The sequence below is a fragment of the Microcebus murinus genome, chromosome 8, assembly GCF_040939455.1.
Source record: "Microcebus murinus isolate Inina chromosome 8, M.murinus_Inina_mat1.0, whole genome shotgun sequence".
Taxonomy (NCBI): domain Eukaryota; kingdom Metazoa; phylum Chordata; class Mammalia; order Primates; family Cheirogaleidae; genus Microcebus; species Microcebus murinus.
In genome coordinates this window covers 15,933,424-15,959,125 of record NC_134111.1, presented here as the reverse complement: position 1 = coordinate 15,959,125, position 25,702 = coordinate 15,933,424, and the positions used below count along the sequence as shown (strand labels likewise).

The 25,702-nt window shown below is 34.0% G+C and overlaps 1 protein-coding gene across 1 annotated transcript in view; it reads right to left on the bottom strand.

The window, feature by feature from the left end:
• Positions 1–899: 899 nt before the first annotated feature.
• The window catches only part of SLC35F5 (solute carrier family 35 member F5), a 41,591-nt gene continuing 16,788 nt past the window's right edge, over positions 900–25,702 (bottom strand). The window contains exons 8-16 of the mRNA XM_012739487.3: positions 24,290–24,371; positions 22,816–22,903; positions 19,425–19,489; positions 16,682–16,786; positions 13,299–13,458; positions 11,091–11,181; positions 7,178–7,332; positions 5,854–5,947; positions 900–2,815 (exon numbers count right to left, since the gene is read on the bottom strand). Of these exons, the coding sequence (XP_012594941.1) occupies positions 5,872–5,947; positions 7,178–7,332; positions 11,091–11,181; positions 13,299–13,458; positions 16,682–16,786; positions 19,425–19,489; positions 22,816–22,903; positions 24,290–24,371 (822 nt within the window). The 3' untranslated portion in view covers positions 900–2,815; positions 5,854–5,871. The remainder of the gene's footprint in view (positions 2,816–5,853; positions 5,948–7,177; positions 7,333–11,090; positions 11,182–13,298; positions 13,459–16,681; positions 16,787–19,424; positions 19,490–22,815; positions 22,904–24,289; positions 24,372–25,702) is intronic.

Genomic DNA, 25,702 nt, shown 5'->3' with positions numbered 1-25,702 from the left:
TTTTAAAGTGGGCATTAGCATTCTTCCTGAAACAATGTTGTATACCTTTCAGAACATTCACATTTAACCTTGTGAGCTCACTTCTACAGAAACAATGAACTTTATTCGTCAGCTGCTAGGGGATAATCAGTTTAATGTAAGGAATTAATTAAGTCAGGCTGACAGAAGCCAATATCTCAATAAAAAAATCAAAATTTATTTAAAGGAGTAAGTATAGGTGCATTGCACACAACTAATGGCTTTTCTAAGCTCCAAAAAGCATTCATCTCAAAAGCATTCAAGATTGCCTCATTTTTAAGCTTTTAAGATTGCCTCATTTTTCAGCTTTGTTGTGACTGAGATTCTGATGTTCATCTAATAAAAAGACTTTCTGACAAAATAGACCTCCTTCAATCAAGGTCATAATTTGAAACATTATACAATAATGGGATTTAAATTATATATGGGAAGAAAAGTAGAAGACTGAACACAAGATATGAGAAGTCCCTATTTGTGTTTTCAGATTCAGAAAAATATAATTACTGGCCAACAATGTTTCAATGCAGAGGAAGGACACTGGCAGTCACTTGAATGGAACCTCTCCCCAGCATTTGCAAAGGCCTGCAGTGCGGTCTCCAGGATCCCAGGGACTTGTTACCTAGTTTCTGAGTAATCCACTGAATTGAAGCAACCCGGCAAAACTTTAATTTTTTGAGACGATAAACTCTTAAGTACAAAGATGCAGAAAGGAAGTCTTCAATTGCTCACTCACCTTGGCTATAGTATTTGAACACAACAATTATTCAGATAATATAACCTGAGAGAAAAAGAGAGGTGGGCAAGCAAAGGAGCAGTTACTCATACTTTCAGCTAACCAATTTATCGGTGCTTCTTTCTAAAGAAGTTGTTCTTTGATTTAAAAAAAAAAAAAACAGTCTAGTGCTAGTGGAAGAAGACCTGCTGAGATCTACCCAGCATGTTACAACCAAGGCTTACTATTTTGAGAATCCTGAGTGACCACGTGTGATGTGTATTGATATAAGCAAAGAACACACGAACAACAAAAAAGTTCCGAGTTCAACCTCTTTTCCTACCATATTTACAGAGTAATTTAAAATTTAAGTTTCACTTCCACTGCTTCAACTATTTTACCCTGTAAATTGCTGAAGGTTTTTGTGAACTGTCAAGCAGCAAAAATAGAAAGTAGAGTATCTAGATAATAAACTTTAACCAAAATTAGTCCTTGAGTAATTCAAGTGTTACTTCATTAAGTTTGTTTTAAAAGATAATTCCTTAGAAATCCACATTCTTGAGCCCACCCTATGAAGCAAAAAAGGTCAAAAAGTATAATAAAATCAACATTTTTAGCTTAAGAATTATTGGTGATAACAAATGAGAAGACAGCTATTTTTTAAATTTAATATCATAATTTTTTAAATTAATATAGAAGTTCTCATGACTAAGCAGAAAGATGGTAAACTTCATTTTAGACTCATGATAACACCAAAGCAATTTTAAGAACGTGAATAGGACAAAATGAAGCTGAACACTGCAAAGGAATTTTTAAAAATCAGATTTGTTAAGTGATTTTAAACAGAACTAAACTACTCTCACAAAACTTGAAAAGGGAATGGATTCTGCTTAGTCAGAAGCCAGTGAATCCTGGGACATATGTTCACTGACGTTTATAGCAAATAGAGTCCAGGAGCAGTTGCATAATAAGTACCTGTAAGGCCTATGTTTAGGAGTTGCAATTAGGAGTATTTTACATTTAATTTAATCTTGGTAGAGGAAAAATTCAAATGTAATTTTTTTTCAAATGTAATTTTTTAAGTAGAATTCCTTATTACCTTTCTTCTTTGTTATTTTAACTATCAAAAATTTATTTAGAAAAACTAAAGTTATTTAAAGCAGCAGCATCTAGTTCTAGGGTAATCTGGCACATTTATATGTGAAAAAAATTAGAAATTACTTGATATATCTATAACACAGATACACATATAAAAATTTTATTTTAATAATACTCATTATCACTTCAATTTAAATCATTCCATTATGAAAATTTCTTAATTGAAGAGACAATATTTCTTCAAAACTCTAAACAGAGCTTTATCAATTAAATTTACAGCAATATAGCCTTTAGAAATACACAATTCTTCATTTTATAATAATACTTCTTTAAAAATTTATCATGGTTTGTCACAGATTTAAAATACAAGGCACCTAATGCTATGAAAGGACAATACAGTATATGTAGTGTAAGTGAACCAGATCGTTTCTCAAATATTTATTCTTTTTAAAGTCCTACCAAATTTGCATGAACATACTTGTTGCATAAATTAAACATTTTTCTAGGTGGTTAATTTGCAACATTCTACAAAACTCAAAAATATAATCCGTACCTATTACAGGCAGCTTATTTTAGCATTTTACCTGTCAGAAATACTGGTCTATGAATACTTACATGATTTCTTAAAAATATTTTCATAATATAGTCCAGCATTTAACAAATATGTGAAAATAAAGTCTCCAGAACATTAGGATTCATTCCTTGATTAGTTCAAATGATTTCATCAGCTGAATTCCTTGAGATATGATAAGGCAGATTGGTCCTTTAGATGGACTATGGACTGGAACTTCCTATAATTGTAGTGATATGTACACAGCTACATAGCAAAGTACTTCATTATGAAAATGAAGAAAACAGATATGAGAAAAATACATTTTAGAGTTTCAAAGAACTGAAACTGTTATTTTTCAGACTAGGCACTGAAACATTTTTCTACAAAAACTTGCCAGAGATTGTCTCTTCGCTGTATAATGTTCCATTATCAAGCTAAAAATAAAACAAAAAAATATAAAAACATGATTAGATTATAATTTCCTACAGTTCAGATTTTAAAAAGCAAATTATCTTAATGTTGAAATATCTGTCATACACTGTATATGCACTTAATAACTGGATACTCAAGTCGGTACTAAGAACTCATGAAAGTGACTTCTATAGCAATGTCAAAGGCTGACATCCAGTACAACTTACAGATTATGTATGAGCGGTTAGTTTTACTCCTGGTATCATCCACCATCACTCCTGCAGAGACAAAGACTCCTGCTCAACCTGTTCTACTCTACACTGCTCTGTTGTGATGCATCTTCTTTAGTCTTCATTGTCTCCCCTTTATCCAGCTCTCACTTCCAAAAATATTGTAACCTTGCCTGGGTCGGGTGGGCTTTAGTGTAAGTATGGAATTCATGCACAGCATACCAAGGAAAAATAATGTATAAAGCATTTTTATAAAAGCATTTACAGCATTTAAAATCTTTACAGAATATGGCCAGGCGCGGTGGCTCATGCCTGTGATCCTAGCACTCTGGGAGGCCTAGGCGGGTGGATTGCTTGAGGTCAGGAGTTCGAAACCAGCCTGAGCAAGAGCAAGACCCCATCTCTACTATAAATAGAAAGAAATTAATTGGCCAATTAATATATATAGAAAAATTAGCCGGGCATGGTGGCACATGCCTGTAGTCCCAGCTACACAGGAGGCTGAGGCAGCAGGATCACTTGAGCCCAGGAGTTTGAGGTTGCTGTGACCTAGGCTGACGCCACAGCACTCACTCTAGTCTGGGTAACAAGCGAGACTCTGTCTCAAAAAAAAAAAATCTTTACAGAATATAATAAGTCTTTACTTAACATTGTCAATAGTTCTTGGAAACTACAACTTTAAGCAAATTGACAAGAAAACCACCTTTTGTCCTCATCAATGTTATAACAAAAAAAAAATTATTTGAGGCCAGGCGTGGTGGCTCATACCTGTAATCCTAGCACTCTGGGAGGCCAAGGCAGGATGATCGCTCAAGGTCAGGAGTTCAAGACCACCCTGAGCAAGAGCAAGATCCCCTCTCTACTAAAAAAATAGAAAGAAATTAGCTGGACAACTAAAACTATACATAAAAAATTAGCTAGGCATGGTGGCACATGCCTGTAGTCCCAGCTACTCAGGAGGTTGAGGCAGGAAGATTGCTTCAGCCCAGGAGTTGGAGGTTGCTGTGAGCAAGGCTGACGCCACAGCACTCTAGCCTGCACAACAGAGTGAGACTCTGTCTCAAAAAGAAAAAAAAAATTATTTGAGGAACTGTTGTATAGCATTTTGCCTAAAGCTGCAGTTCCTAAGAACCTATCAATGACATTAAGGACTTACTATAATTATGTTTATGTTTTTTTTTAAATTTAAAAATGGCAAATAAACACCTATATAGTTCCACTGCTTCCCCTCCTCACTAAAAAGACAATCAAGGGATTTTTCCTTAAAAAAAATAAACCAATGGACAAAGAGACGAGCTGTGAGACAGAAAATGGCAGCCAACTCTTAGCTAGCAATGGAGAAATAGGACCATATTTATCTTTGTAAGGAGGGATGAAGAAAGACAGGAAGACTGGTACAAAGTCTATAGAAGCAGCTAGATACTCAGATGTCTTCCCTTTACTTTTCACAGTTGGTCAAGTGCCTCTTCTCCATCTCATTTCCATATACTCAAAATTATGCAATAACTACACAGGGAGGAGGAAGATGTAGGATTGATAGGGGCCTGGGGGGCAGGCATGTGGGATGGGAACAGAGGAAAAATAAACTTGAAAATAATCTATCTTCATCAACCTCAGTAGAAAAGTCAATTGTAGATACCTACAACTGAAAACTCAAGAAACAAAAGTCATAAACATGATACTTAAAGACAGGAAGGTAAGTATCAAAAGAATCAGCTAAGAGTTTAAAGTGATTTCCTCAGAGTGGGAAAAGAATGACAGCAGGATGCAGTGCGGGCAGCGTGGGGTGGGATAACTGGGTTGAACAAGAAGTCTTGAGAACTAGAATTCAAACCGTGGGCATGTATAACCATCAAAATAGTAAAACTAGATTAAAAAACAACCCACCAAAGAAAAACACAAAAACTAAGACAATTAGCCTTAGGTTAGAGGCAAATTTACCAAGAAGATAATGACACTTAAGCTTCAAAACCAATGAGTGTTAGGAGTTGACAGGAGTTGTACAATGTTCTACTTGAGGAAGGGAAACCTAGTTTTGATTAGGAAACATTTCAACATAAATTGCCCAAAGATATCTCAGAAGAAAGGGACCTGAATCTCCAGAATTCTAGTAATTTATAGTAATCTCTCATTCAAAATAAACAATCATTTTTCTATATGCCAAAGATATGCACTGGATTTATTTCAAGTACTCTTTCAGTAAAACATTAAATATCATGCACTCTTTCTGTCATCTAAGAAATATAAAAGACAGTATTTCTTAAAACCTAAAAGATGAAAAAATGTTCCTGAAACATTGCTAAGTGACAAAGCAGTCAGAGAATCAGGATATACATTGTGTCACTTATGTAAAACACACACACAGAAAAGAACCAGATATACACCAAAATATTACATTTACTCTTACTTTTATAATCAGAGAAAAAATATTTTTCTAAAGTATCTCATTAAATAAAATGATGACCCTTAGCATGAATAAAAATAAGAGTTAAAACTTACTGATCTAATTTAATTTGAGTCAGGCACCACTGTATATACTTAAACTTGCCAAGTATTTAATATTTGTAATAACCTTATGAGGGAGGTTCTACTGCAATCCCATTTCACAAATAAGAAAACTGAAGCATAAAAAAGTTAAGAACCCTACATAAGGTCACACAGCTAGTACATGAAGAAGCTGGAATTGGAGCCCAGTTTGCCTCCAGAGGCTATTCCCTTAACCTGTAGGCTGCACTGCCTCTCAAACAACTAATTATGGAAAATCAATCCCACGTTTGAATATTACAAGAATAAGAACCACATTCAATATTAATGCCAACTCACATACACACCTGGGCTACAGACAACAGCTAACTAGCTCCATCCTCCTGAGAAACACCGTGCATAGGAATGAGACTCTCACACTGTTCGCTGTCTTCTGGAACTCTTAAGAAAGAAAAACAACAGTTAAAGTTTTACAGCTAAAAGGGAACCTTAAACATTATCAACTCCACTGGCTCAAGATGTGAGGTCAGAATACGAGTTAGAGGCAGAACCAAGACTAGGATAAAATTTCCCAAGAACTTGTCCCAAATTCTTTTTAGAGTAAAATAGAATTTTTTCTTAAAAAGAAAGAAATCAGGCCAGGCCCGGTGCCTTACGCCTGTAATCCTAGGACTCTTGGGGGCCAAGGTGGGAAGATCGCTGGAGGTCAGGAGTTCGAGACTAGCCTAAAAAAGAGCAAGACCCCGTCTCTATTAAAAATAGAAAGAAATTATCTGGACAACTAAAAATACATAGAAAAAATTAGCGGGGCATGGTGGTGCATGTGTGTAGTCCCAGCTACTTGGGAGGCTAAGGCAGAAGGATTGCTTAAGTCCAGGAGTTTGAGGTTGCTTTGAGTTAGGATGATGCCATGGCAATCTAGCTCGGACAATAGAGCGAGACTCTGATTCAAAAAAAAAAGAAAGAAAGAAAAAAATCAAAACAAAATTTTAGGCAGTGCTATCATATTCTATTATGAATTATGTTCAAACCAATAAAAATCTTCATTTAAATTCATTATGGCAAAATAGGCCGGGCGTGGTGGCTCACGCCTATAATTCTAGGTGTGAGCCACCTCTCATAAACTCTGAGAGGCCGAGGCGGGCGGATTGCTCGAGGTCAGGAGTTCAAAACCAGCCTGAGCGAGACCCCGTCTCTACTAAAAATAGAAAGAAATTAATTGACCAACTAAAAATATATACACAAAAAATTAGCCGGACATGGTGGTGCATGCCTGTAGTTCCAGCTACTCGGGAGGCTGAGGCAAGAGGATCGCTTGAGCCCAGAAGATTGAGGTTGCTGTGAGCTAGGCTGATGCCACGGCACTCTAGCCTGAGCAACAAGTGAGACTCTATCTCAAAAAAAAAAAAATTCATTATGGCAAAATAGTAAGCATTTTGGTTTTACCTGTGAATCAAAACATTTTTTCTAAAAAGTACTGAGGAAGAAACTATCTTATTACCTAAAGGATCTGAACAAATTATTTTATTTTTATCTGGCATAACATATAGATAAATTATATTCTTTCAATAATTACTCATAAAATCTCTAAAAACTAGGCCAGCATGATATGATTCTTTCTTTATTTAACAAACATTATTTTTTTGATATCTGTATTGGAATTAAACTTACCTCTGAATTCGATGTTTTCTGCATATAAAGGCAAAAATTCTTCTGATTCCCACCATCACAGGATCCCAATTATTATAATGGCATAAGAGAGTTGCAATAAAAAATGAAAAAAATACCGGGATAGCGCCTGCAAAAAATAACCAAGAAAACTGCACCTAAAAATAAAAGATAGGGGAAGAAGAAACCCACAATTATTAAGGCAATTTTCCCCTTTAACATAAATTTTCCATTTGTGAAAACTAGCAGGAATAAGTTAAAACACTAAAAATACAACAGTAACCATGGATAATGTATTATTAAGTAGATTATTTTTAAATTTGGATTTAGGACTTCAACTTACAATTCCACTTACCAAAATTACCAACAACAATACTTCTTGCTTGGAAAACAGCCTTAGGAAAGCCAAGAAGGAATGCCCCCCTTTTATTAGGCATAGTACACCATGCAGAAATACCCACTATGAATACCACATTGCACACCAAGTTGCCCGTTTCTTCTTTACTGTTTACTGCCTTTTCTCAAGTGCATCCCTTTCCCTCAGTTACTGAAGTCATCTTTGAAAATGCACACTTAAAAAAATAAATTATACGTGTGCTATGATGTATTATGTTAGAGTTAAGACAGTACTAAAAACAAATGAAATCCTTAAGTGCAACTTTTGCAAACCTTTTATTAACAATTGCAACAAATGCTAACCATGACATTCAAAACTAGCTTATTATTTAGTAACAAATGAAAAAAGTTTGAAATGAATTAATGATCTTTAAAACAAAGAAAATATATAGGAATACTTTTACTAAGGAGTGTTAGCCAGAGAAGACATGCAACAAGACAAGCCTCAACAGTGCCGAGCCCTCCAATGTCACCAAGTCTGATCCTCCAATCTGTCATTTATTAGAGTCGTCAAGAAAATAAAAAATAAGGAGATACCATTAAGTTACCATTAACAAAAATAATTCTTCCCTTTCCATTTACCTTTACAATCTAGATTCAACTAAAGATCAAAAACAATTGTCAAAGAAGACTGCACTGATCAACTATTGAGACTTAGGTGCAACACCCTGGAGGTCTGCTTTTAAAATAATGATGAAAATAGTAACTCCTACCTTTAAAATAGGGGAGGAGAACCATGTTTATTCTGAGAGTTTAAAAAATAAATAAATAAAAGAGGTTTGGAATCATAGGCAAGACTCCCTCTGGTGGAAAACATATACTATTCCATTTCATAGCACCATTAGTCAGAGTAAAGGGGTTTTGTAAGAATGATATCTTTTAAGAGGAAATTCAAAACACACAACACAAGAATAATAACTGATGATTTTTAACATACATGCCCTATTTGTATGGTACACACACACACAGTGGCAGAGTCAGCCTAAGAACAGCCAGGAAAGAGCAGTCATTAAGAAAAACAAAACAAAAAAAGCCTTCATTTAATTAATCAAATTATGGAGATATTTTTAACATATTCTTGGAATATTTACCAGAATATTTAATAATCTAGAAAAATCATGATGCATTTAAATCACCCAAATCAGAAGACATATTAAAAAATTATGCATGAGAATTAAAAATGTAGATATAGTTGATAGAATGATTTCATTCAACTAAAAATCTTATTTCATAAATGAATAAAAGTAAACTTTATAAAAGTAGATAGAATCTTAGAAGACTTTTAAAGGCAAAATTCATTTTCAACAATGTAGATATTTACGTATTGCCTTGTAATAAAAAAACTTCTAATTTGATTTCCAACAAACTATGCAAATAAAAGAAATAAAGACATTTATTAAAACAAAGAAAATTGCCTACATAAACAAAAATTTTTTTTTCTAATTCTTGAATACAAATGAATATAAATCTGAATTTGATCACAGAAGCTTCCTATTATGTAAAACAATTATAAATAGATTAAAATAGCCAATTTGTTTCAAGCACAATGTTAACAATGGCTAAAATTTCGGAAGCTATCCATAAATATGGTTGGCTAATAGAACCAAGAAAACCCATGAAAGTGGAAGATTTATCCTATCATGTTTCAGTTCTGGGCACACCCTGCTACTTTTTCCAGAAGGAATCTCCTTATGCTCAACACTCACCAAAGCCCAGCCTACTCATTTACCTCATTGTCCAGTTCTACATGTGAAGACAGTCAAGAAAAGACTATTTGGTTATGTTTTTCTAATTAGCTACATGTACATACATTCCCCTTCATCTTAAAATAGTTCATTAAACAAATTATATTATCATTTAACAAAGTAAGGTCCCCTGTGACAGTTCTCTTAAAAATCTCCTAAAATTTGCCAGGCATGGTGGCTCACGCCTGTAATCCTAGCACTCTGGTAGGCCAAAGTGGGAAGATCGCTCAAGGTCAGGAGTTCGAAGCCAGCCTGAACAAGAGTAAGAACTCGCCTCTACTAAAAATAGAAAGAAATTAATTGGCCAACTAAAAATATATAGAAAAAATTAGGCAGGCATGGTGGCACATGCCTGTAGTCCTAGCTACTCGGGAGGCTGAGGCAAGAGGATCGCTTGAGCCCAGGAGTTTGAGGTTGCTGTGAGCTAGGCTGACGCCATGGCACTCTAGTCCGGGCAACAGAGTAAGACTCTGTCTCAAAAAAAGAAAATTTCCTAAAATTGACCTTCAATTTATTTTTCACTATACAAAAGCTTATGTTTTTAAAATACCAGTATGGTAAAGGTGATTTATACAGCAGTCTACCAAAATCTTCTAATAAGCAGCACTTCCCCAGTTTTACTACAACCATTTTGGTTCATGTTCAGGATTACAACCCAGAGACAGGGAAGGATCTGGATATTATTTAAATCTATAAAAGAATTTAGTGATGTGTAACTTTGGTATTATGTGTATTTTATAATATTCACATTCTTTGAAAATGCATGGTATGTAAGATACTTAATTCTCAATTAAGGAGAAGATCTCCATTTTTAACCATGACAAATAAGTAAGAATTTACTGAGCTATAAAACAAAGTTAAATATCAGCACAGAATTGTTTTATAGAGAATACATATCACTGAGAGTATTTTTCCTTCATCTTAAAAAAATGCAAAGACCTAAAGAAAAACAACTTTAAAAATATGACTATTTGTACACATTGTAAGCCTTCGGGCTTTGGAGTATTTATTTCCCTCTTCAAGTTATATTAAACCAAAACACACACACACACACGCTCACAAGTGTGTTACTTAGTACTTGTAGTTAAAAGCTTATAAATGCTGAAAGGTGTGATAATTGGCTACCCCCCTCCATCTTTTAGCATTGGCCAATGGCAAATCCATGCTACCTCTAGGAGCACTGAGGCTCCTCCCTTCTAGGCTGCTGGCAGAGACACCTCAATTCTCTTTTTTGTGATGTTATCATTGCAAATATTCATCACAAGAATCTCTGCATCCAGATCAGGAGGACTGCATAGAAGACAAAAAGGACACCTGCTCTGCAGAGTTGAGACAGAGATGAACGTTCACTGAGAAACAGCATCATTCATGTGGTGTTCATCTCTCTAGTATCAGTGTAGTGTTAAGAAACCTCTGATGATAAGAGTTTATCTTAGAAGCCAAAATACTATTACTTATATGATAAAATGTATCCCCTATTCTATATCACTGACTTACCAAAGAACATCTGAAACAAAATCAGCTGAAAAACTACAGAACTACATATAAAGATAATGCCCTTAACTTAAAAATTTAGAAAAAAAATGAAAAGCTAAAAATGGAGATTATCCATTGCTTTGGTACTTTTTGTATTTCTAGGTAGTAAAGCACCTTCAGATAGAAGACATCAAATATCATTCATGTTTGTATCCCTTATAATTTAGTCATATCCCTTTATTTTCATTTGCTCTATTTTAACAATATACCTAAAGTGTCTAATAAACAGTTTGCCTTACCTTTTGCATACACATGTCAGCTATTATGGAAAGAGGTATTGTAAGGCTTAGTGCAAGTGTGCCTATCAATGATGAGGTAAGAAAGCAGCCCCTAAAATAAAACAAAAGACAAAATATGCATTTCTGTATTAAAAAAATAAAAGAACCAAAGAAAAATACTGAACAATAGACTTTTGAAACTACAATATAGGCTTGAGAGATCAGGAGCAGTAATAAGAACTCAGGATGGACTAAGACATAAAAAATAATAAATATATTAAGATAATTCTCAAAGTTTATCTTCAAATATTAAAATATAAATATGTAGGTATTAAAAGTTCAAAATATTTTATATTATTTTCAAGATCTGTTTACAAATAGGATTCAACTTTGGATGTATAATGTCCATTTCATTATTTTTTTTAAAGAAACTGTTCAATAGAGTTCTTATTGTTTTATAATGATACTTAGCTAACAAAGAAAATAGCATTGTTAAAATAATAGGACAATATCTTACACATAGACTTTAAGAAAGTGATAAACCAACATGCAACTTTGCCTCCAAAGCAAAAACATCTCACTCTCATAAAAACGAATATAGTGTATTATTCTTTTGATTGGCTTAGTATAGAAAAGAAGGAACCAGATATTTTTAAAGAATTATTTCTTTGTTGTTTTATACTTTTCAAACAATTGTTCTAACCAAAAGCTGAGCTCTTCACTCTCTTTCCACCTTGAACTATCAATGTTGGTATGAAATTTTGAAATATCAACCTGCATATAATTTTGTTTAGTTAAAGGAAAATATTCTACCAAACACAGACAATCCACTTACAAAGACTAATAATTTGGGTATATATGAAGAAAATTAATCATCAGCCAAGATAAAAAAAAACATAATGTATATATTAGGACTACAGATCCATGGAAGTGAAGTTATAGGCGAGTAAATTCTAGCTCAGTATATGTGTCAGAACTTAACGCTGTCTTGCAATAAAATGGGCTCTTGATAAAGTGTCACCAGAAGTATTCACTGGGGCTTGGACAATTAGTCTTCACTGATGAGGTAAAGGAAACTCAAATACTAGTGATTCCTACTGCTCATGAGCTGCTCTGTGAAAAGAGGATTCAAGGGTCAAATATAGCATATATTCTTAGATATTGACCATGCAAAGTATTATAATAAAAATCTGAGAGGTAGAATTAGAAAACCTGTTTGACTTAATCCAGCTTTTCCCAGGTTAGCTGATGGCTGACTCCTTTTGTCATCAGTTAATATTTCAGGTTAAAAAAATTGAGCATCTAAAATATATGTAATGAAAAAATGAATAAGTGGATTGATATCAAAGAGATTTAGATCAGCAAAGGAGTTTAGATAAGTATGTAAATTATTACAATACAAAGTAAATCTTTAAGTACTACACCAAAGGGAGTAAATATGGAAGATCAAGAAATAGAGATATTTCCTTCACTGGACAGGGAGTTGGGGAGGAACACAGGCAGAGCACTGAGGAAGACTTCATGAAAAAGTCTATTTCTGTTGCAGTCTTTTGCAAGGGAAAACTAGTTAATAGTCTCAATTACTATGTAATAAAATTCATTTAGGAGTTTAAGTATAATTTGTATTTCTTTTTAAGTTTCTATTAGATGGACTCAATATAAAGCTCTATATTTAAAAGATTTCTCAAACCCCATACATGATACCATTTTTAAATTATTTTAACCTTATTATCTCATACCAATATATTTGACATTATAACATATCAAAGTATGTTAACAACTCAAATTAATCAGTTTATGATTTACATAGCTGTCTCACCCACATGAAAGGGTGAGCCTATGAACAACCTATGAAAGCTTATGAACAACCAACCAGATAGTCCAAAGCATTTTAAATAAGCAAAGTTCCCTAGATTCTCACTTAGAACTCAAGCATTCATACTTCTCACACACATCTCCTAAGTCTGGATGTCCATTAGATAATGACTACTTTTATTTGCATAACACTCTACTTCCTAAAAATACTTTAATGTGTTCAATTGTGAGAGAGAGAGAGTGAGTCTATGTGTGTGGGTGTGTGTGGTAAAGGGTGCACAGGAGGGGCCATCAGTGTACAGAAGAAATATAAATGCTTAAACCATCCAAAAGTCAATAACTAATAAACTAATAACTAATAAACTAATAAATAATAATAAACTAATAACTAATAAGAAAATAAATAATACATACCACAACCACAGGAACTCTGAGAGAACTGTTCCAATAAGGCCATTAATGATAATGCACATTAATACTACTTTATTGGGAAACTCAAAGTCCTCAAATCCAGTATAATGAAGTAAAAAAAAACCTGGCCATAGGAGCAGCAGATTAAACAGACCTACAAAACCTGAATGTGTATAAAAGAGACAAAAGTTAAAATTGTCATTTATTTCAATTTCCCAACCTTATTAACTCTATAATTAGAAAACATTAAATTTTGCACAAAAGGCTCCTACAAATTTCTGTAACTAGAACTTCTATTGGTTTGTTTTCAAGTCAGTTCAGTGAATTTAGCTCAATGCCAGAAAAAACTGCATCAAGCAACTGGTGATCACTGAGTCAAGGTTCAATTGTCTGCACTATACAAAAGCAACTACTGTAGAATAAATCACTTAAGAAAATTCAGCAAGAAGGGTCATTAACCGTAGCTAATAATAATACAGTATCCTAGAACTTAAAGAAGGAGCTGTGATGTATGCATTTGTATATTTGGCCTAAATTATTTTGAGGAAAGAGATGGTTTGCTCTCTGATTCAACTCATTTATATTCAAAATACCTATACTATGCTAGGAATAATGGAGGAAGATTCCAAAGAAAATAAAATTCTCTGCCTTCTAAGAGCTCTAGCTAGTTAGTAAGATAACATATATGCACAAATAGTTATTCAACATATGAACTAAGTACAGGCTGATTACTCATAAAGGAAAGCTATCCTGTAGTGGTTAAAAGGTGTATGCTCTATAGTCTGACTGTCCTGGGTCAATCCCAGCTCTACAATGCACTAGTAGTGTACACCTTATAAGATGTAGAAGATGCAGAAACTCTTTTAAGCCTCAGTTTTCCAATCTATAAATATAAAATAATATTTAATTAGGTCGTTCAGATGATTAGAGGAAAACACTTATAAAACGTATCATACTACCTGGCAGGCACATAGTTAAGCACTTAATAGAAGTTAGCTGTTATTATTATAGAAATTAAGTTTATAAATGACTACGTACATGTGAATGTAAAGACTATAAAGAAAAAAGATTACAGTTGCATAGTAATTTTTGTTGCACTTTCTATACAGTTTAACATCACAAATCTACTAGGAGATCCATGAGGTAACTATAGAGCTTTCTTTAAAAACATTAAATTACAGTAGACATATATTTTATACTTGCTATGTCACCTAAATAACAAACCAATATTTAGGATGTCTAGTTAAAATCTTCTTAACAAGGCAGGAGCACCCACTCTCCATCTGCTGCTAAAGACTCACAGCTGCCCCCACCCCCTTCTCTGAAGAACTGTGTTTGGAGAACAAACAAATCTGTCTTCTCCAGAAAGTTCCCACCCTCACCACCCCACACCCTCTGCGGCCCACAACTAACTGATGGAGGATTCATAAGGCCAGCGCTCATGGCTCAAGCCCTAATGGGCCAAGGACCAGGCTCAAGCCCTAATGGGCCAGGACAACTCAGAGGAGTGCCTAGACATATTACCTGTTCTCTGTCTGCTACCTGCTTCTTTCTCCTTCTCCATCCTGCTTCCTTTACTCCCTTACAAGTTTTTCCTTCAGAGAACCAATAAACCACCCACACCAATCCCTATCTCATATCCTGCTTTAGGGAACCCAACTTAGGACATCTAGTGATAAAAAAAACCAAAAGGACACAAACAAAAAGGACTAAGGACTTAAAAGGCTTAAATAACATTAAAAAGTTATTCTAACTAAGACAACAAAATTTGGCATTATCAAGAACTAAATCTATTTTCTGGCCCCGTAGTGATGATTCTATGAAATTCCACATAGATTAATTAGCCAGCTTTGACCTAAAGACAGAAAGTCCAAATGACTTCACCTATTCCCCAGAGCCCCCAGAATCTAGTACCACATACCTTCCTGTTCTTCCCGAAAGTGAAATCCTGGCACAATCATTCAGATCTATTCACTGTTCCTTATTATGCCTCTGCTGATACTCCCTTGCCTCAAGAACCCCCCCATATCCCAATCCTAACTTCTTCTTCTCCAAATCCCATATAAAACCCAGAGTAGATCAATATTGCTTTACATATCACATTGCATATGAACAGAACAAATTACATGTTTATGTGCACTCTCTTAATAAGAGTAAATTAAGCAATTTTTCTTCCTAGTTTGCCACTAAAAGAAAAGTGCCACTGACCTAACCATTTACCTCTAATATTCAAAAATCCATTAGCACTTCATTATGTTGCAAATGGAATTTTCTATGACTCTAAAATAAGCATCATTAAAATTATCTTCATTGTTGAAGCATATATTTCTTAAATTCTATACTTAAAAGGCACTGAAGCAATCACTCAGTCTGGTGGCTTTTCAAACATTTTATTTTTGTTAATCTTTAGGTGTGGGTATTCAAACTATTTTTAGTGGAAAACCTTTTCTACAAATTAAATTATAATGCAAAAAGCCCAACAAAGTAGAGCTGTTCCAGCTGAAACATCAAGGGAGTCCATGAACCAGACCCATGCATGCAACTCTACTTCTTCCCAGTCTTCCAAGGACCCTCTGTATTCCCTAAATCAAGGTTTGGAAGCCATTCATCTAGTCTAATTTCCTCATATTTCAGATAAGTATGAGATAAACCTCCTGAATCCCTGTAACCTGCACTTTGAACTCTCAGCACCAGGCTTCTTTATCTGTTTATAATCAGATATCTTTAGGAAGATATCTTATCAATGTGTACTTCTTTTGTAATCCTACAGATACCATAAATTCTTTACTGAGCTGATTTTTAGGCAAAGTAGAATTTATAAATCATATTAGGTATTTCATTTAGCAAAACCTAAGAATTGATGCCAAAAACTATAATTGGGTAATTTGAGAATCTATGTTATAAAAGATTCTGAGTCTTAAAGATAAAATGCAAATGGAAAGCATTTAAATGGTCCACAAGTTTTAATGAAAATAAGGACATAGTCTAGAACAGTATTATACATATCATTTTGGGGCAGTTCCCCCAAACCTATGCTTCCAACAATTCAAAAATGGCAAAATGTATAATACAACAGGTAAACTTTCACAGGCTTATAATAGTATAACTTTGTCATGTCAATGAGGAAAATACCTGTTCACAGGCTGAAGACAATAACATGAAAAAGGTGTGAGAAGTTTCTAGGAGTATACCCTCATAGATACACAAAAATGCAGGACAAAGTAAGAGAAAAACATTGAGACTGGACTTTATAATCTTTAAACAGTTTTAAAGAATCATATGCAGGAGGAAAAAGGCTTCCCTATTGATTACCTCCAAAAAACAAAATCAAACCCCAAAGTTAATCATTTAGAGTAAAAAGCCTCACAAGTTAAATATACTCTTACCAAAGAACATTGGAATATCCAACTTGTCTTCTCTGTCTACTTTTCTCTTTATCATAACGATATAGACAGCATAGAGCATGGCTCCAACAAGAGACCAAATGGAACCTGTAAAAAACAACATGGTTAAAGCATCCATTCATTAACTCATTCAATATACACTTAAAATCTAATAATGTGTCAGATACTACTGCAAGAAATGAGTATACAAAAATGAAAAGATATAGGCCAGGCGTGGTGGTTCATGCTTGTAATCTTAGGACTCTGGGAGGCCGAGGTAGGAAGATCACTTTAGGTCAAGAATTTGAAACCAGCCTCAGCAAGAGCAAGACTCAGTTTTTACTAAAAATAGAAAAAATTAGCCGGGCATACTGATGAACATCTATAGTTTCAGGTATTCTGGAGGCTGAGGCTGAGGCTCACTTGAGCCCAGGAATTTGAGGCTGCTGTGAGCTAGGCTGACACCACAGCACTCTAGCCCGGGCAACACAGCAAGACTCTGCCTCAAAAAAAAAATAAATAAATAAAAAAGATATACAATGATATAAATAATCTTTATAATGATATAAAGCTATATAATGAGATATATAATAACCCCATCTATGTCTTCCAGGAGTATACAAAGGAGTTTAATGTGTTAACAAATAAATAGCAAAGCATTCACCTCAATGCCCTAACCAAACCTATACATGTTACAATAACAAAACTCATAAGTAACACTGCTTTTAATTTTGAAATATATGCTTCGTATTTTTCCCTACCTAAACAATTTTGACACCTGGCACTGTCCAACTTAACAAATGCTTCTTTCATTACTATGCTGTTACTTATACTGTTTTTCTTATCCCCATTTATCATTCTTAACATATATTCCAATACCACCCCTATCTTCAAGGCTCTGTTAAAGTCCCACAGCTTTAACAAAGTATCCTTTCTACTTGGCTGAATTCCCACCCTACTTGTCATCTGCTTTAGCCAATTATACTAAGGTTAAATATGGTATTATTTTAACCTATAGTGGCTTGATTTTGTAAATCTCATATTGTTTCACACCAAGAACTCCTTGAAAACTGCAAACACATTAGTTATACTTTTTAGGGTTCCAAAATATCTAACAAAATGCAGAGCTCATAGTATATGAATAATAAATACTGATTTTCTTTATGAACTCACTCTCAAAAACATTTAAGTCTTTTAAGACAGCTACATAATGTTCTCCTGCCAAGTGATCATACTAAATACTTTAATTAATTATTCAAAAGACCAATGTTTGATTAAATCTATTTTATTATTTTCAAGCTTTTTTTATTTTTATTTTTTTGAGTCAGAGTCTCACTCTGTTGCCCAGGCTAGAGCGCTGTGGCATTGACCTAGCTCACAGCAACCTCACACTCCTGGGCTCCAGCGATCCTACTGCCTCAACCTCCTGAGTAGCTGGGACTACAGGCACACGTCACCATGCCTGGCTAATTTTTTTTTCTATATATTTTTAGTTGGCCAATTAATGTCTTTCTATTTTTAGTAGAGACGGTGTCTCGCTCTTGCTCAGGCTGGTTTTGAACTCCTGACCTTGAGCGATCTGCCTCAGCCTCCCAGAGTGCTAGGATTACAGGAGTGAGCCACCACGCCTGGCCTCAAGCTTTTTTAAAAAGCAAAATAACAAAAGCCTATCAACAAAATCTTTCAACATACAATATATATACATATATAATATATGTATACACACACACACACACTCACACATAAAAAGAGAGAGAGTGTGTGTTTCATATACACAAAGCTGCTTGGGGTGAGAAAGGGAAACTATGTTCAAGGCATAGCTCACCGGGCAGTGATGAGGAATAATTTAGAAAGCATTGTTCTATTCAATAAATTTCAAATATTTAAAGAAGCATACAAAGAAAAACCATTAAGCTGGGTTCTGATTATTTTTGTAAAATCTAAGCCATGGATCAAAACTAAGTGTTCACCATAGTAGTAACTGTTTCAGGCAATAATCAACATTGAAAGATAAAATTTGTGGGTTAAAATCTAATAGCAACAGGAAATTTGTATAGTCTCAAAGTATTAAAGGGAAAATTAGTAACTTCACACTGGAGCAACCTGGCAGACACCATCTTTAAATTAACATAGCTAGTAATAGAACAAATCAGTATTATATACCTTCTGGTATGATGCATGAATCAGAAAACACTTCCACTTCCATGAAATGTTTAAGAAAAATGCCCCACCTCAGTTTAACCATAAGGAAATGTCAGACAAACCCAAATTGACGAACATTCTACAAAACAACTGGACAGTATCCTACAAAAGTGTCAAGGTCATAAAAGACAAAAAAGACTGAGGAATAGTTCCAGATTAAAGGGAATTAAGGAGTTATCCTGGACCAAAAAAAAAAATTAGTTAAAAAAAACATGCCAAAGTTTGAAAAGGCTCTATAGACTACAGTATTATAATCAATGTTAATTCCTGATTTTTATAACTGTATTGTAGTTATATAAGTTGTTAACATTTGTAGAATCTGGTAAAAACTATGTGAGAATTCTGTAAACTATGAATTTTTTTTTACATTATTTCCAAAGAAAAAGTTTTTAAAAAGGCTGTTAGTGCCCACTTGATGTGTGTGTGTGTGTGTGTGTGTGTGTGTGTGTGTGTGTGTGCGCGCACCCACTCACACGCATATAAACAATACGCACAAAAATTTCTTGTATACTCTAAAAGAGAGAATGCAGAGTCAGGTACTTACCTATTGTATCTCTTCCAGCGGATTTTTCAGACCCTGACAGGTTTACCAGTACAACACCTCCAATGCTATAAGAATAATAGTAATTACTGTTGAGCAAAATAATCAATTCTGTAAAAGGCTAATCATAAAGATAAAAATTATTTACAAGTTATCAATGTTAGGTTTGTTCTAGGTGGGAACCCAAAAAGTATGTATAGGATGTAATGAGGTTAATGGAAAACTTAACTAGTGATCATAAAGCCCATGAAATAATAGCCACAGGAGTCTGGAGAGTCCGAAGGTTATAAATCTAACTCTGACCACAGAGAGCTGCAGCGATGCCAGCATTTCTATCCCCCCTGATAAGGACGAAACTACCCTTCCCCATCTCTGCAGGTGTCGCTCACTCCCCCCCAAAATACCCTCTATAAAACCCAAGGCTTTCCCCTCCCGGGTGGTGGTCGTTCTTTTGGCCTCCACCTATCTGTACCCAGATGCTCAAAATAAACAGCATTTTGCTCCACATGAGGCTTCATGTGTCTCTCTCTCAGCTCCAAACCCAACAATTAAGACCAATCTCAGCTTTGGGTAAAACAGTCAAATAATTTTGTGATTTCATTGATAACAGCTAATAATATTATCAATATAATATAGTGTTATATTAACTCATTTAATCCTCAAAAAATACACAGTATTACCTTATAAGGAAGTATTATTATTGCCATTCCCCTTTTACATACAAAAACTAACAATGCACAAAGACATGAAGTAACTTCACCAAGATCACATGGCTGTGACTGAAATGCACACAGCCTGGCCCCAGAGTCCAGTGTTCTCATGTGCTTTGCTATCTACTTCCTTTCAGTTAGGAACAAATGTACCAACTTGTCATCCTTCTTCCGATCTTTCTTTTGGAAATATAAATATGTTAAACCTATATAAACGTAGCAATGGCACTACTCTTGTTTACTGGCAAAATCTAAATTAACAGTAAAACTATCTTTACATACTTAAATAATTTCACTAGTCCTATGATGTTAGTAGATAAAAATAAGACTGAATTAAGGATGCAGAGAGGTCACTCACTCACTCATTATTTACTGAGCATTTAATATGATTACACTATGTTACAGCACTATGTTACAGCAGTGGACAAAACAGTCCTTTTCCCAGTGACCTTACATTGTCTATTTCTATGTACCTTGTAAATTCTATAAATTTTTTCAAGTAGAAGAAATATTGCTAATTTTAAAAAATCAGTCTAACCACTCTACCCTACTGATCAGAAGATCAGGGTGGCAATGGGAGAATATGGAAAAGAATATTTTTCTCCTTATGGAATTATGTCATCACAAGTCAAATAAATTCGTTATATTAAATATTTCTACCTTTCAATTGAATCATCACAATTTTGTGCACTAATCATTGTTCAAATTCAGATTCAGCTATTATTCACTGAGTACCCACAACATACTAGAAACTAGGGATTTTGTTCTCACTTAGATGATGATAATAATGGCTAAATATATTAAGCACCTGTTGTATAACAGACATTGTTCCAAGTACTTTAGAAGTACTCATTTAATCCTCCTAACACTTCTATGAGACAAATCCTATTATTATCCCCAATTTACAGATGAGGAAATTGGCACAGAAAAGTAAGAAACTTGCCCAAGATCTCAAAACCAGTAATGATGCAAGCAGGATTGAATTCTAGGTTGTTTGGCTTGAGGCCACACTCTTTTTTGTCTCTCAATTAATGAAATGAGATTTCTTAGGAGATTTCTTTCAAGATTGTTGCTAAGTCAAATTCTTTTTATGTCCTCAGATATTCAATTTCATTGTAAAAGCAATTGAAAACAAAGTATTAAACAACGTTAATATATAATTCTCAAGAACATATACAAAAAGTTTCTAAGTAATACTTTTTGTTGAAGGGACAGAGAGTAAATATTTTAAACCTGTAGGCCATATGGTCTCTGTTGCAATTCAATTCTGCCTCTGTAGTGCTAAAACAGCCACAAACAATTTGCAAATAAATGAGAATGGCTGTGTTCCAATAAAATTTTATTTACAAAACCCAGCAGCTGGCCTACCTTAGTTTGCCAACCTCTATTCTAGACCTACTTTAATGAAAAAGAGTAATGTTCTTTGTCAAAACACTTGCAAGTTCAATATTTTATGTCCATTTCCTTCTTTATCAAGTCTTTATTAAAATATTACAAAGAAAGGTTAGAAGTTAGCACATATTTTCAACAAAGTTAAGTAAAACCTCGTTTACTTCCCCAGTACAAATATATTTCCCTAATGCAAAAATTTGCTTGGCTAAAACGTTAGCCAACTGTGCAAAAGAATAAATCTCTAGTGGCCATAAAGTTTAAATGGTAAATTAGTTGGGTCATCCAGACTATCTACTGAAACTACCATGGTTAATTTACCCGTATAGTTAAAAAAGACAAACATGTAATAATAAGGGCCACCAATTTTATGTGATTGCCAAGCACCAGTCTTTATGACAGTCACTTTATATATATTACCCCCAAACTTTAAAACAGAGCTGCAAAGTACATATTATCATTTACTCAACTAGGAAACACCCTCAGAGTTTAAGGCAATGAACTACCTAGGAGAAAATAGCACAGCTCTTATTCAATCCCAGCTCCGATAGTTAAGAAACACAACTCTCTCCATTAAATCATTCTGCTACTTTCTCCGATTTTCTCTCACAAAAATAACAGCTTTATCAAACCAAACATCTTTTTTGAGTACTGTCTTTGGGCAAAGCCAAAGCTAGGGCTTTGGTGACACCAATCAAAAATAAGGCTTTGGCCTTTAAGTGTTTATAATCCAATAGAGAAGACAGGACAAACATACACTAGTTAAATAAAAATAAAAGATTTAAATATAGTTATCAACAATACTGATGTTATGCAGTAGTGTAAAACTGTCCAATGAATTATGCAAAAAATTACTGAAAGATCACCTGAGACTTAGATAATTAGAGAAGACTGAATGTCACATTTCTAGTAAAAGTAGGAGAAGGAGAAATCAAAATCACAACAAAAGGGGGAATTTGTCTTAGACAAAGGAAATAAAAACTTGGGAGATTATGAGGACTAAGCTGCCACATTAAATAAAATGTGAACATCAGTACAATACTTAAGGAGTCAACAGACACATGAATAAGAACCAAAGCTGCCTTGGGTTCCTTCCATCTGGTTACCCTATCCAGGAAGGTTCAGAAAACTAGTTCAGAATGTGTTGCAGGGTTGAGTAGCATAATGTCCATTTAAAACCTTCTTGTATCCTCATCTTCCTTTGCTTTTATAATATAAACTATCCTGTACAAGTACCAGAAATTTAACATCATATTTTCAAGCAGAGTAAACTAGCTATTATGCTGCATTCTTACCTTAAAATTACAGCTAATAGTTTAGAAAGGGTAAATCTATCTCCACTGTTACTTGGAAACACTGCAGCAAGGATTAAGGTAAAAAGTCCTATAGGGAGAAAAGGACAAAAAAGGGTAATTGAGATTAAATACTGTCAACGCTGTTTACTACCAGCTTCATTGTTTAACACATTGACTGCCACACTAGAAAAAAAAATTTTCCTTGGGGCTATGGTGTTTTATTCTGAAAAGAGAATGAAAGCTTTAAAAACAAAATGATCCTTTCTAATTTAATGAAAAATTTGTTATTGACCTCTATTCATTTAATCCATATTTTTAGAAGTAAATTGTCAATATTAATTTTAACAATAAGAACATCAACAAGTAAGATTTTCATTAACCAACTGCAAGTTTTGCTTCATGAGACCCCAGTTCAAAACTAGCATAAGTTAAATACAACTCACATGGCAGTTAATGTGTTAAATAAGTAAATTATATACCTAACCTTTAAACTACTCTTTGTCATTCTTAAACAACTAAGAATAAGACTGTAGTTACCTAGGCTGAAATGTTCAAAGTTCATTCATAAAAACAGCTTCTAAACTAAACCATATTTATTTACAAGTCAAGTATAGTCCTGTTTATTTTAAACTAATGAGTTAAATCGAGAATTCAGAGTAACATTCTGACCTCATCATAATAAAGCCTGTGTACTAAAGTTATTTTTATAGCTTCAAAAATACTTCTTTTATTTTCCAGACTTGGAAAGTGATTTAATCTTAAATATAAAACACCTATCATAGGGCAAATTACAGTTCTGAAATAAGCAATTACATTTAGCCAAAGGGTCTAGAAAAAGATCTTTGGAAAGGATATGTGAAGGGAAAGACAACTATAATACAAAGAGCTAGCCTATAAAACTTTAATATATTATTATATAAAAAATACTATGAAGTATTTGAAGGAACATAAATAGCATGGGCTAAGACATGAAACTACAGTCATGCTTAACGACAGGGATAAATTCTGAGAAATGTGTTGTTAGATATGTCGCCCTTGTGCAGCAGCCATCATAGAGTGTACTTTCACTAACCCAGATGGTATAGCCTACACTACACCTAAGCTATATGGTATGACCTATTGCTCCTAGGCTACAAACCTGTACAGCATGTTACTGTACTGAATACTGTAGGCAACTATAATGTGATAGTAAATATTTATGTATCTAAACAGAAAAGTTACAATAAAAATATAATATTATAATCTTATGAGACCACCATGGTATATGAAGTTTACCATTGACCAAAACATCGTTATGTGGAACATGACTTTATAAAGATTAAAAGGCAGTTATAATAGGCTAATGTACATTAGAACTAATGTAACTTACTACACTAAGTTATAATAAGATAAACATGTTTGTACATGTACATACATATAGAGCGGAAATACACAGATAGACATATAATGCAGATTTTGAAGACAAATGTCTTACCAGAAGTTGAAGACAAAATATTAACTATAGCAACTTGTGTGTCTGAAAGTGCTTCTTGATATGACAAATTTGCCAAAAACCACTAAAGAGAAAGAAAACAAAGTGAACCCTTATTGAAAAACAGGTTTACATCTATCATTACAATTAATAGTCCCCTTTTTTGTTTTTCTTCTAAACACTATCATCACAAGAGGTTTTAAAAACTGTTTTGAGCTGAAAAAAATCACAAGCTCCCAAAAAGGACAAATATTTATAATCAGACCTAAGATCTTGCTACTCAATTTCCCTTAAAAATTTTAACAATAGTTGGTTAATTATTAGCATTCAGGTTTTTTAAAAAATGAATATAAAATCAAGTAAAATTTGCTTTATCCAAGTACTGATGACACTCTTAAGTTTATCTATAATCAAATTTAACTTTGGGAAGATTCTCAAACACTAAAATATATACAGATGAATCTAGCATAATGAGGACTCTGTTAAATCAGATGATGTTCATGGTGATGGATGGAACTAGTTAGCTAGCCAGACTGATAGATAAAAGGCTATATCGCTTTGGAAATTTAGAAATCTCCTATGAAAATTGTGAATTTACTGATTATGATTATTTTTCTGATTCTCAGTTTAGAGACACAACCCAGTGAGTTCTTATAACTTTGGATACAGTGAAGGAAGTTTTCCAGCTATGAGGACTTTTTTTTTTCCTTCTTCTCTTCTGCTCATCCAGTTAGGATTTTCTTATATTTCCAATTGTGTGCCTACTTTATTTAGGGAATAAGAAATAAGATTTCTGTTGAAAAGGCTGGCATGTGTGTATCCAAAGTTCGTTTATTTTCACTGATAATTCATCCATTATTTTTGTAGATGAACACTTTTTACTATTTCAAATAATGCTGCTACGAACATTCTCATTCTAGTACATGCTACCTGGTGCATATGCACATACATGTCACGAAAGTATATACTAAAAAGTGGACTCCTGGGTGAATTAAAAGTAAACTAACTGCTAGTCTGATCATTTTTGGTATCTCTATTACTTACATAGATTGACTAAAAGAGTTATTCCACTGAACAATGACTGGTCTCTATTAAGAGGGACACCTCTCGATCTCTCTCATATCTCTCTCATAGCTAAGTGCATAGTATGATTATTAGCATTTACATTGCAAAGCAGCAGCATGGACACATGATCATGGAGCACTACCAGAAGGCAGCAGACGGCAGCTGAGGGTCTAGTGGTCTCCAGTCGGCCAATATCATACTCAAAGCTAAGCCAGAGTAAGACTGTGGCAACATGATTCTGATTCCATTTGCAATCCTCTGACTTCCTAGATGACTTTGCTTGCCTATCTAAATGATAACAACTGGTGAAATGGGTAATATCAAACATATATGGCAATAGCAGCCACAATC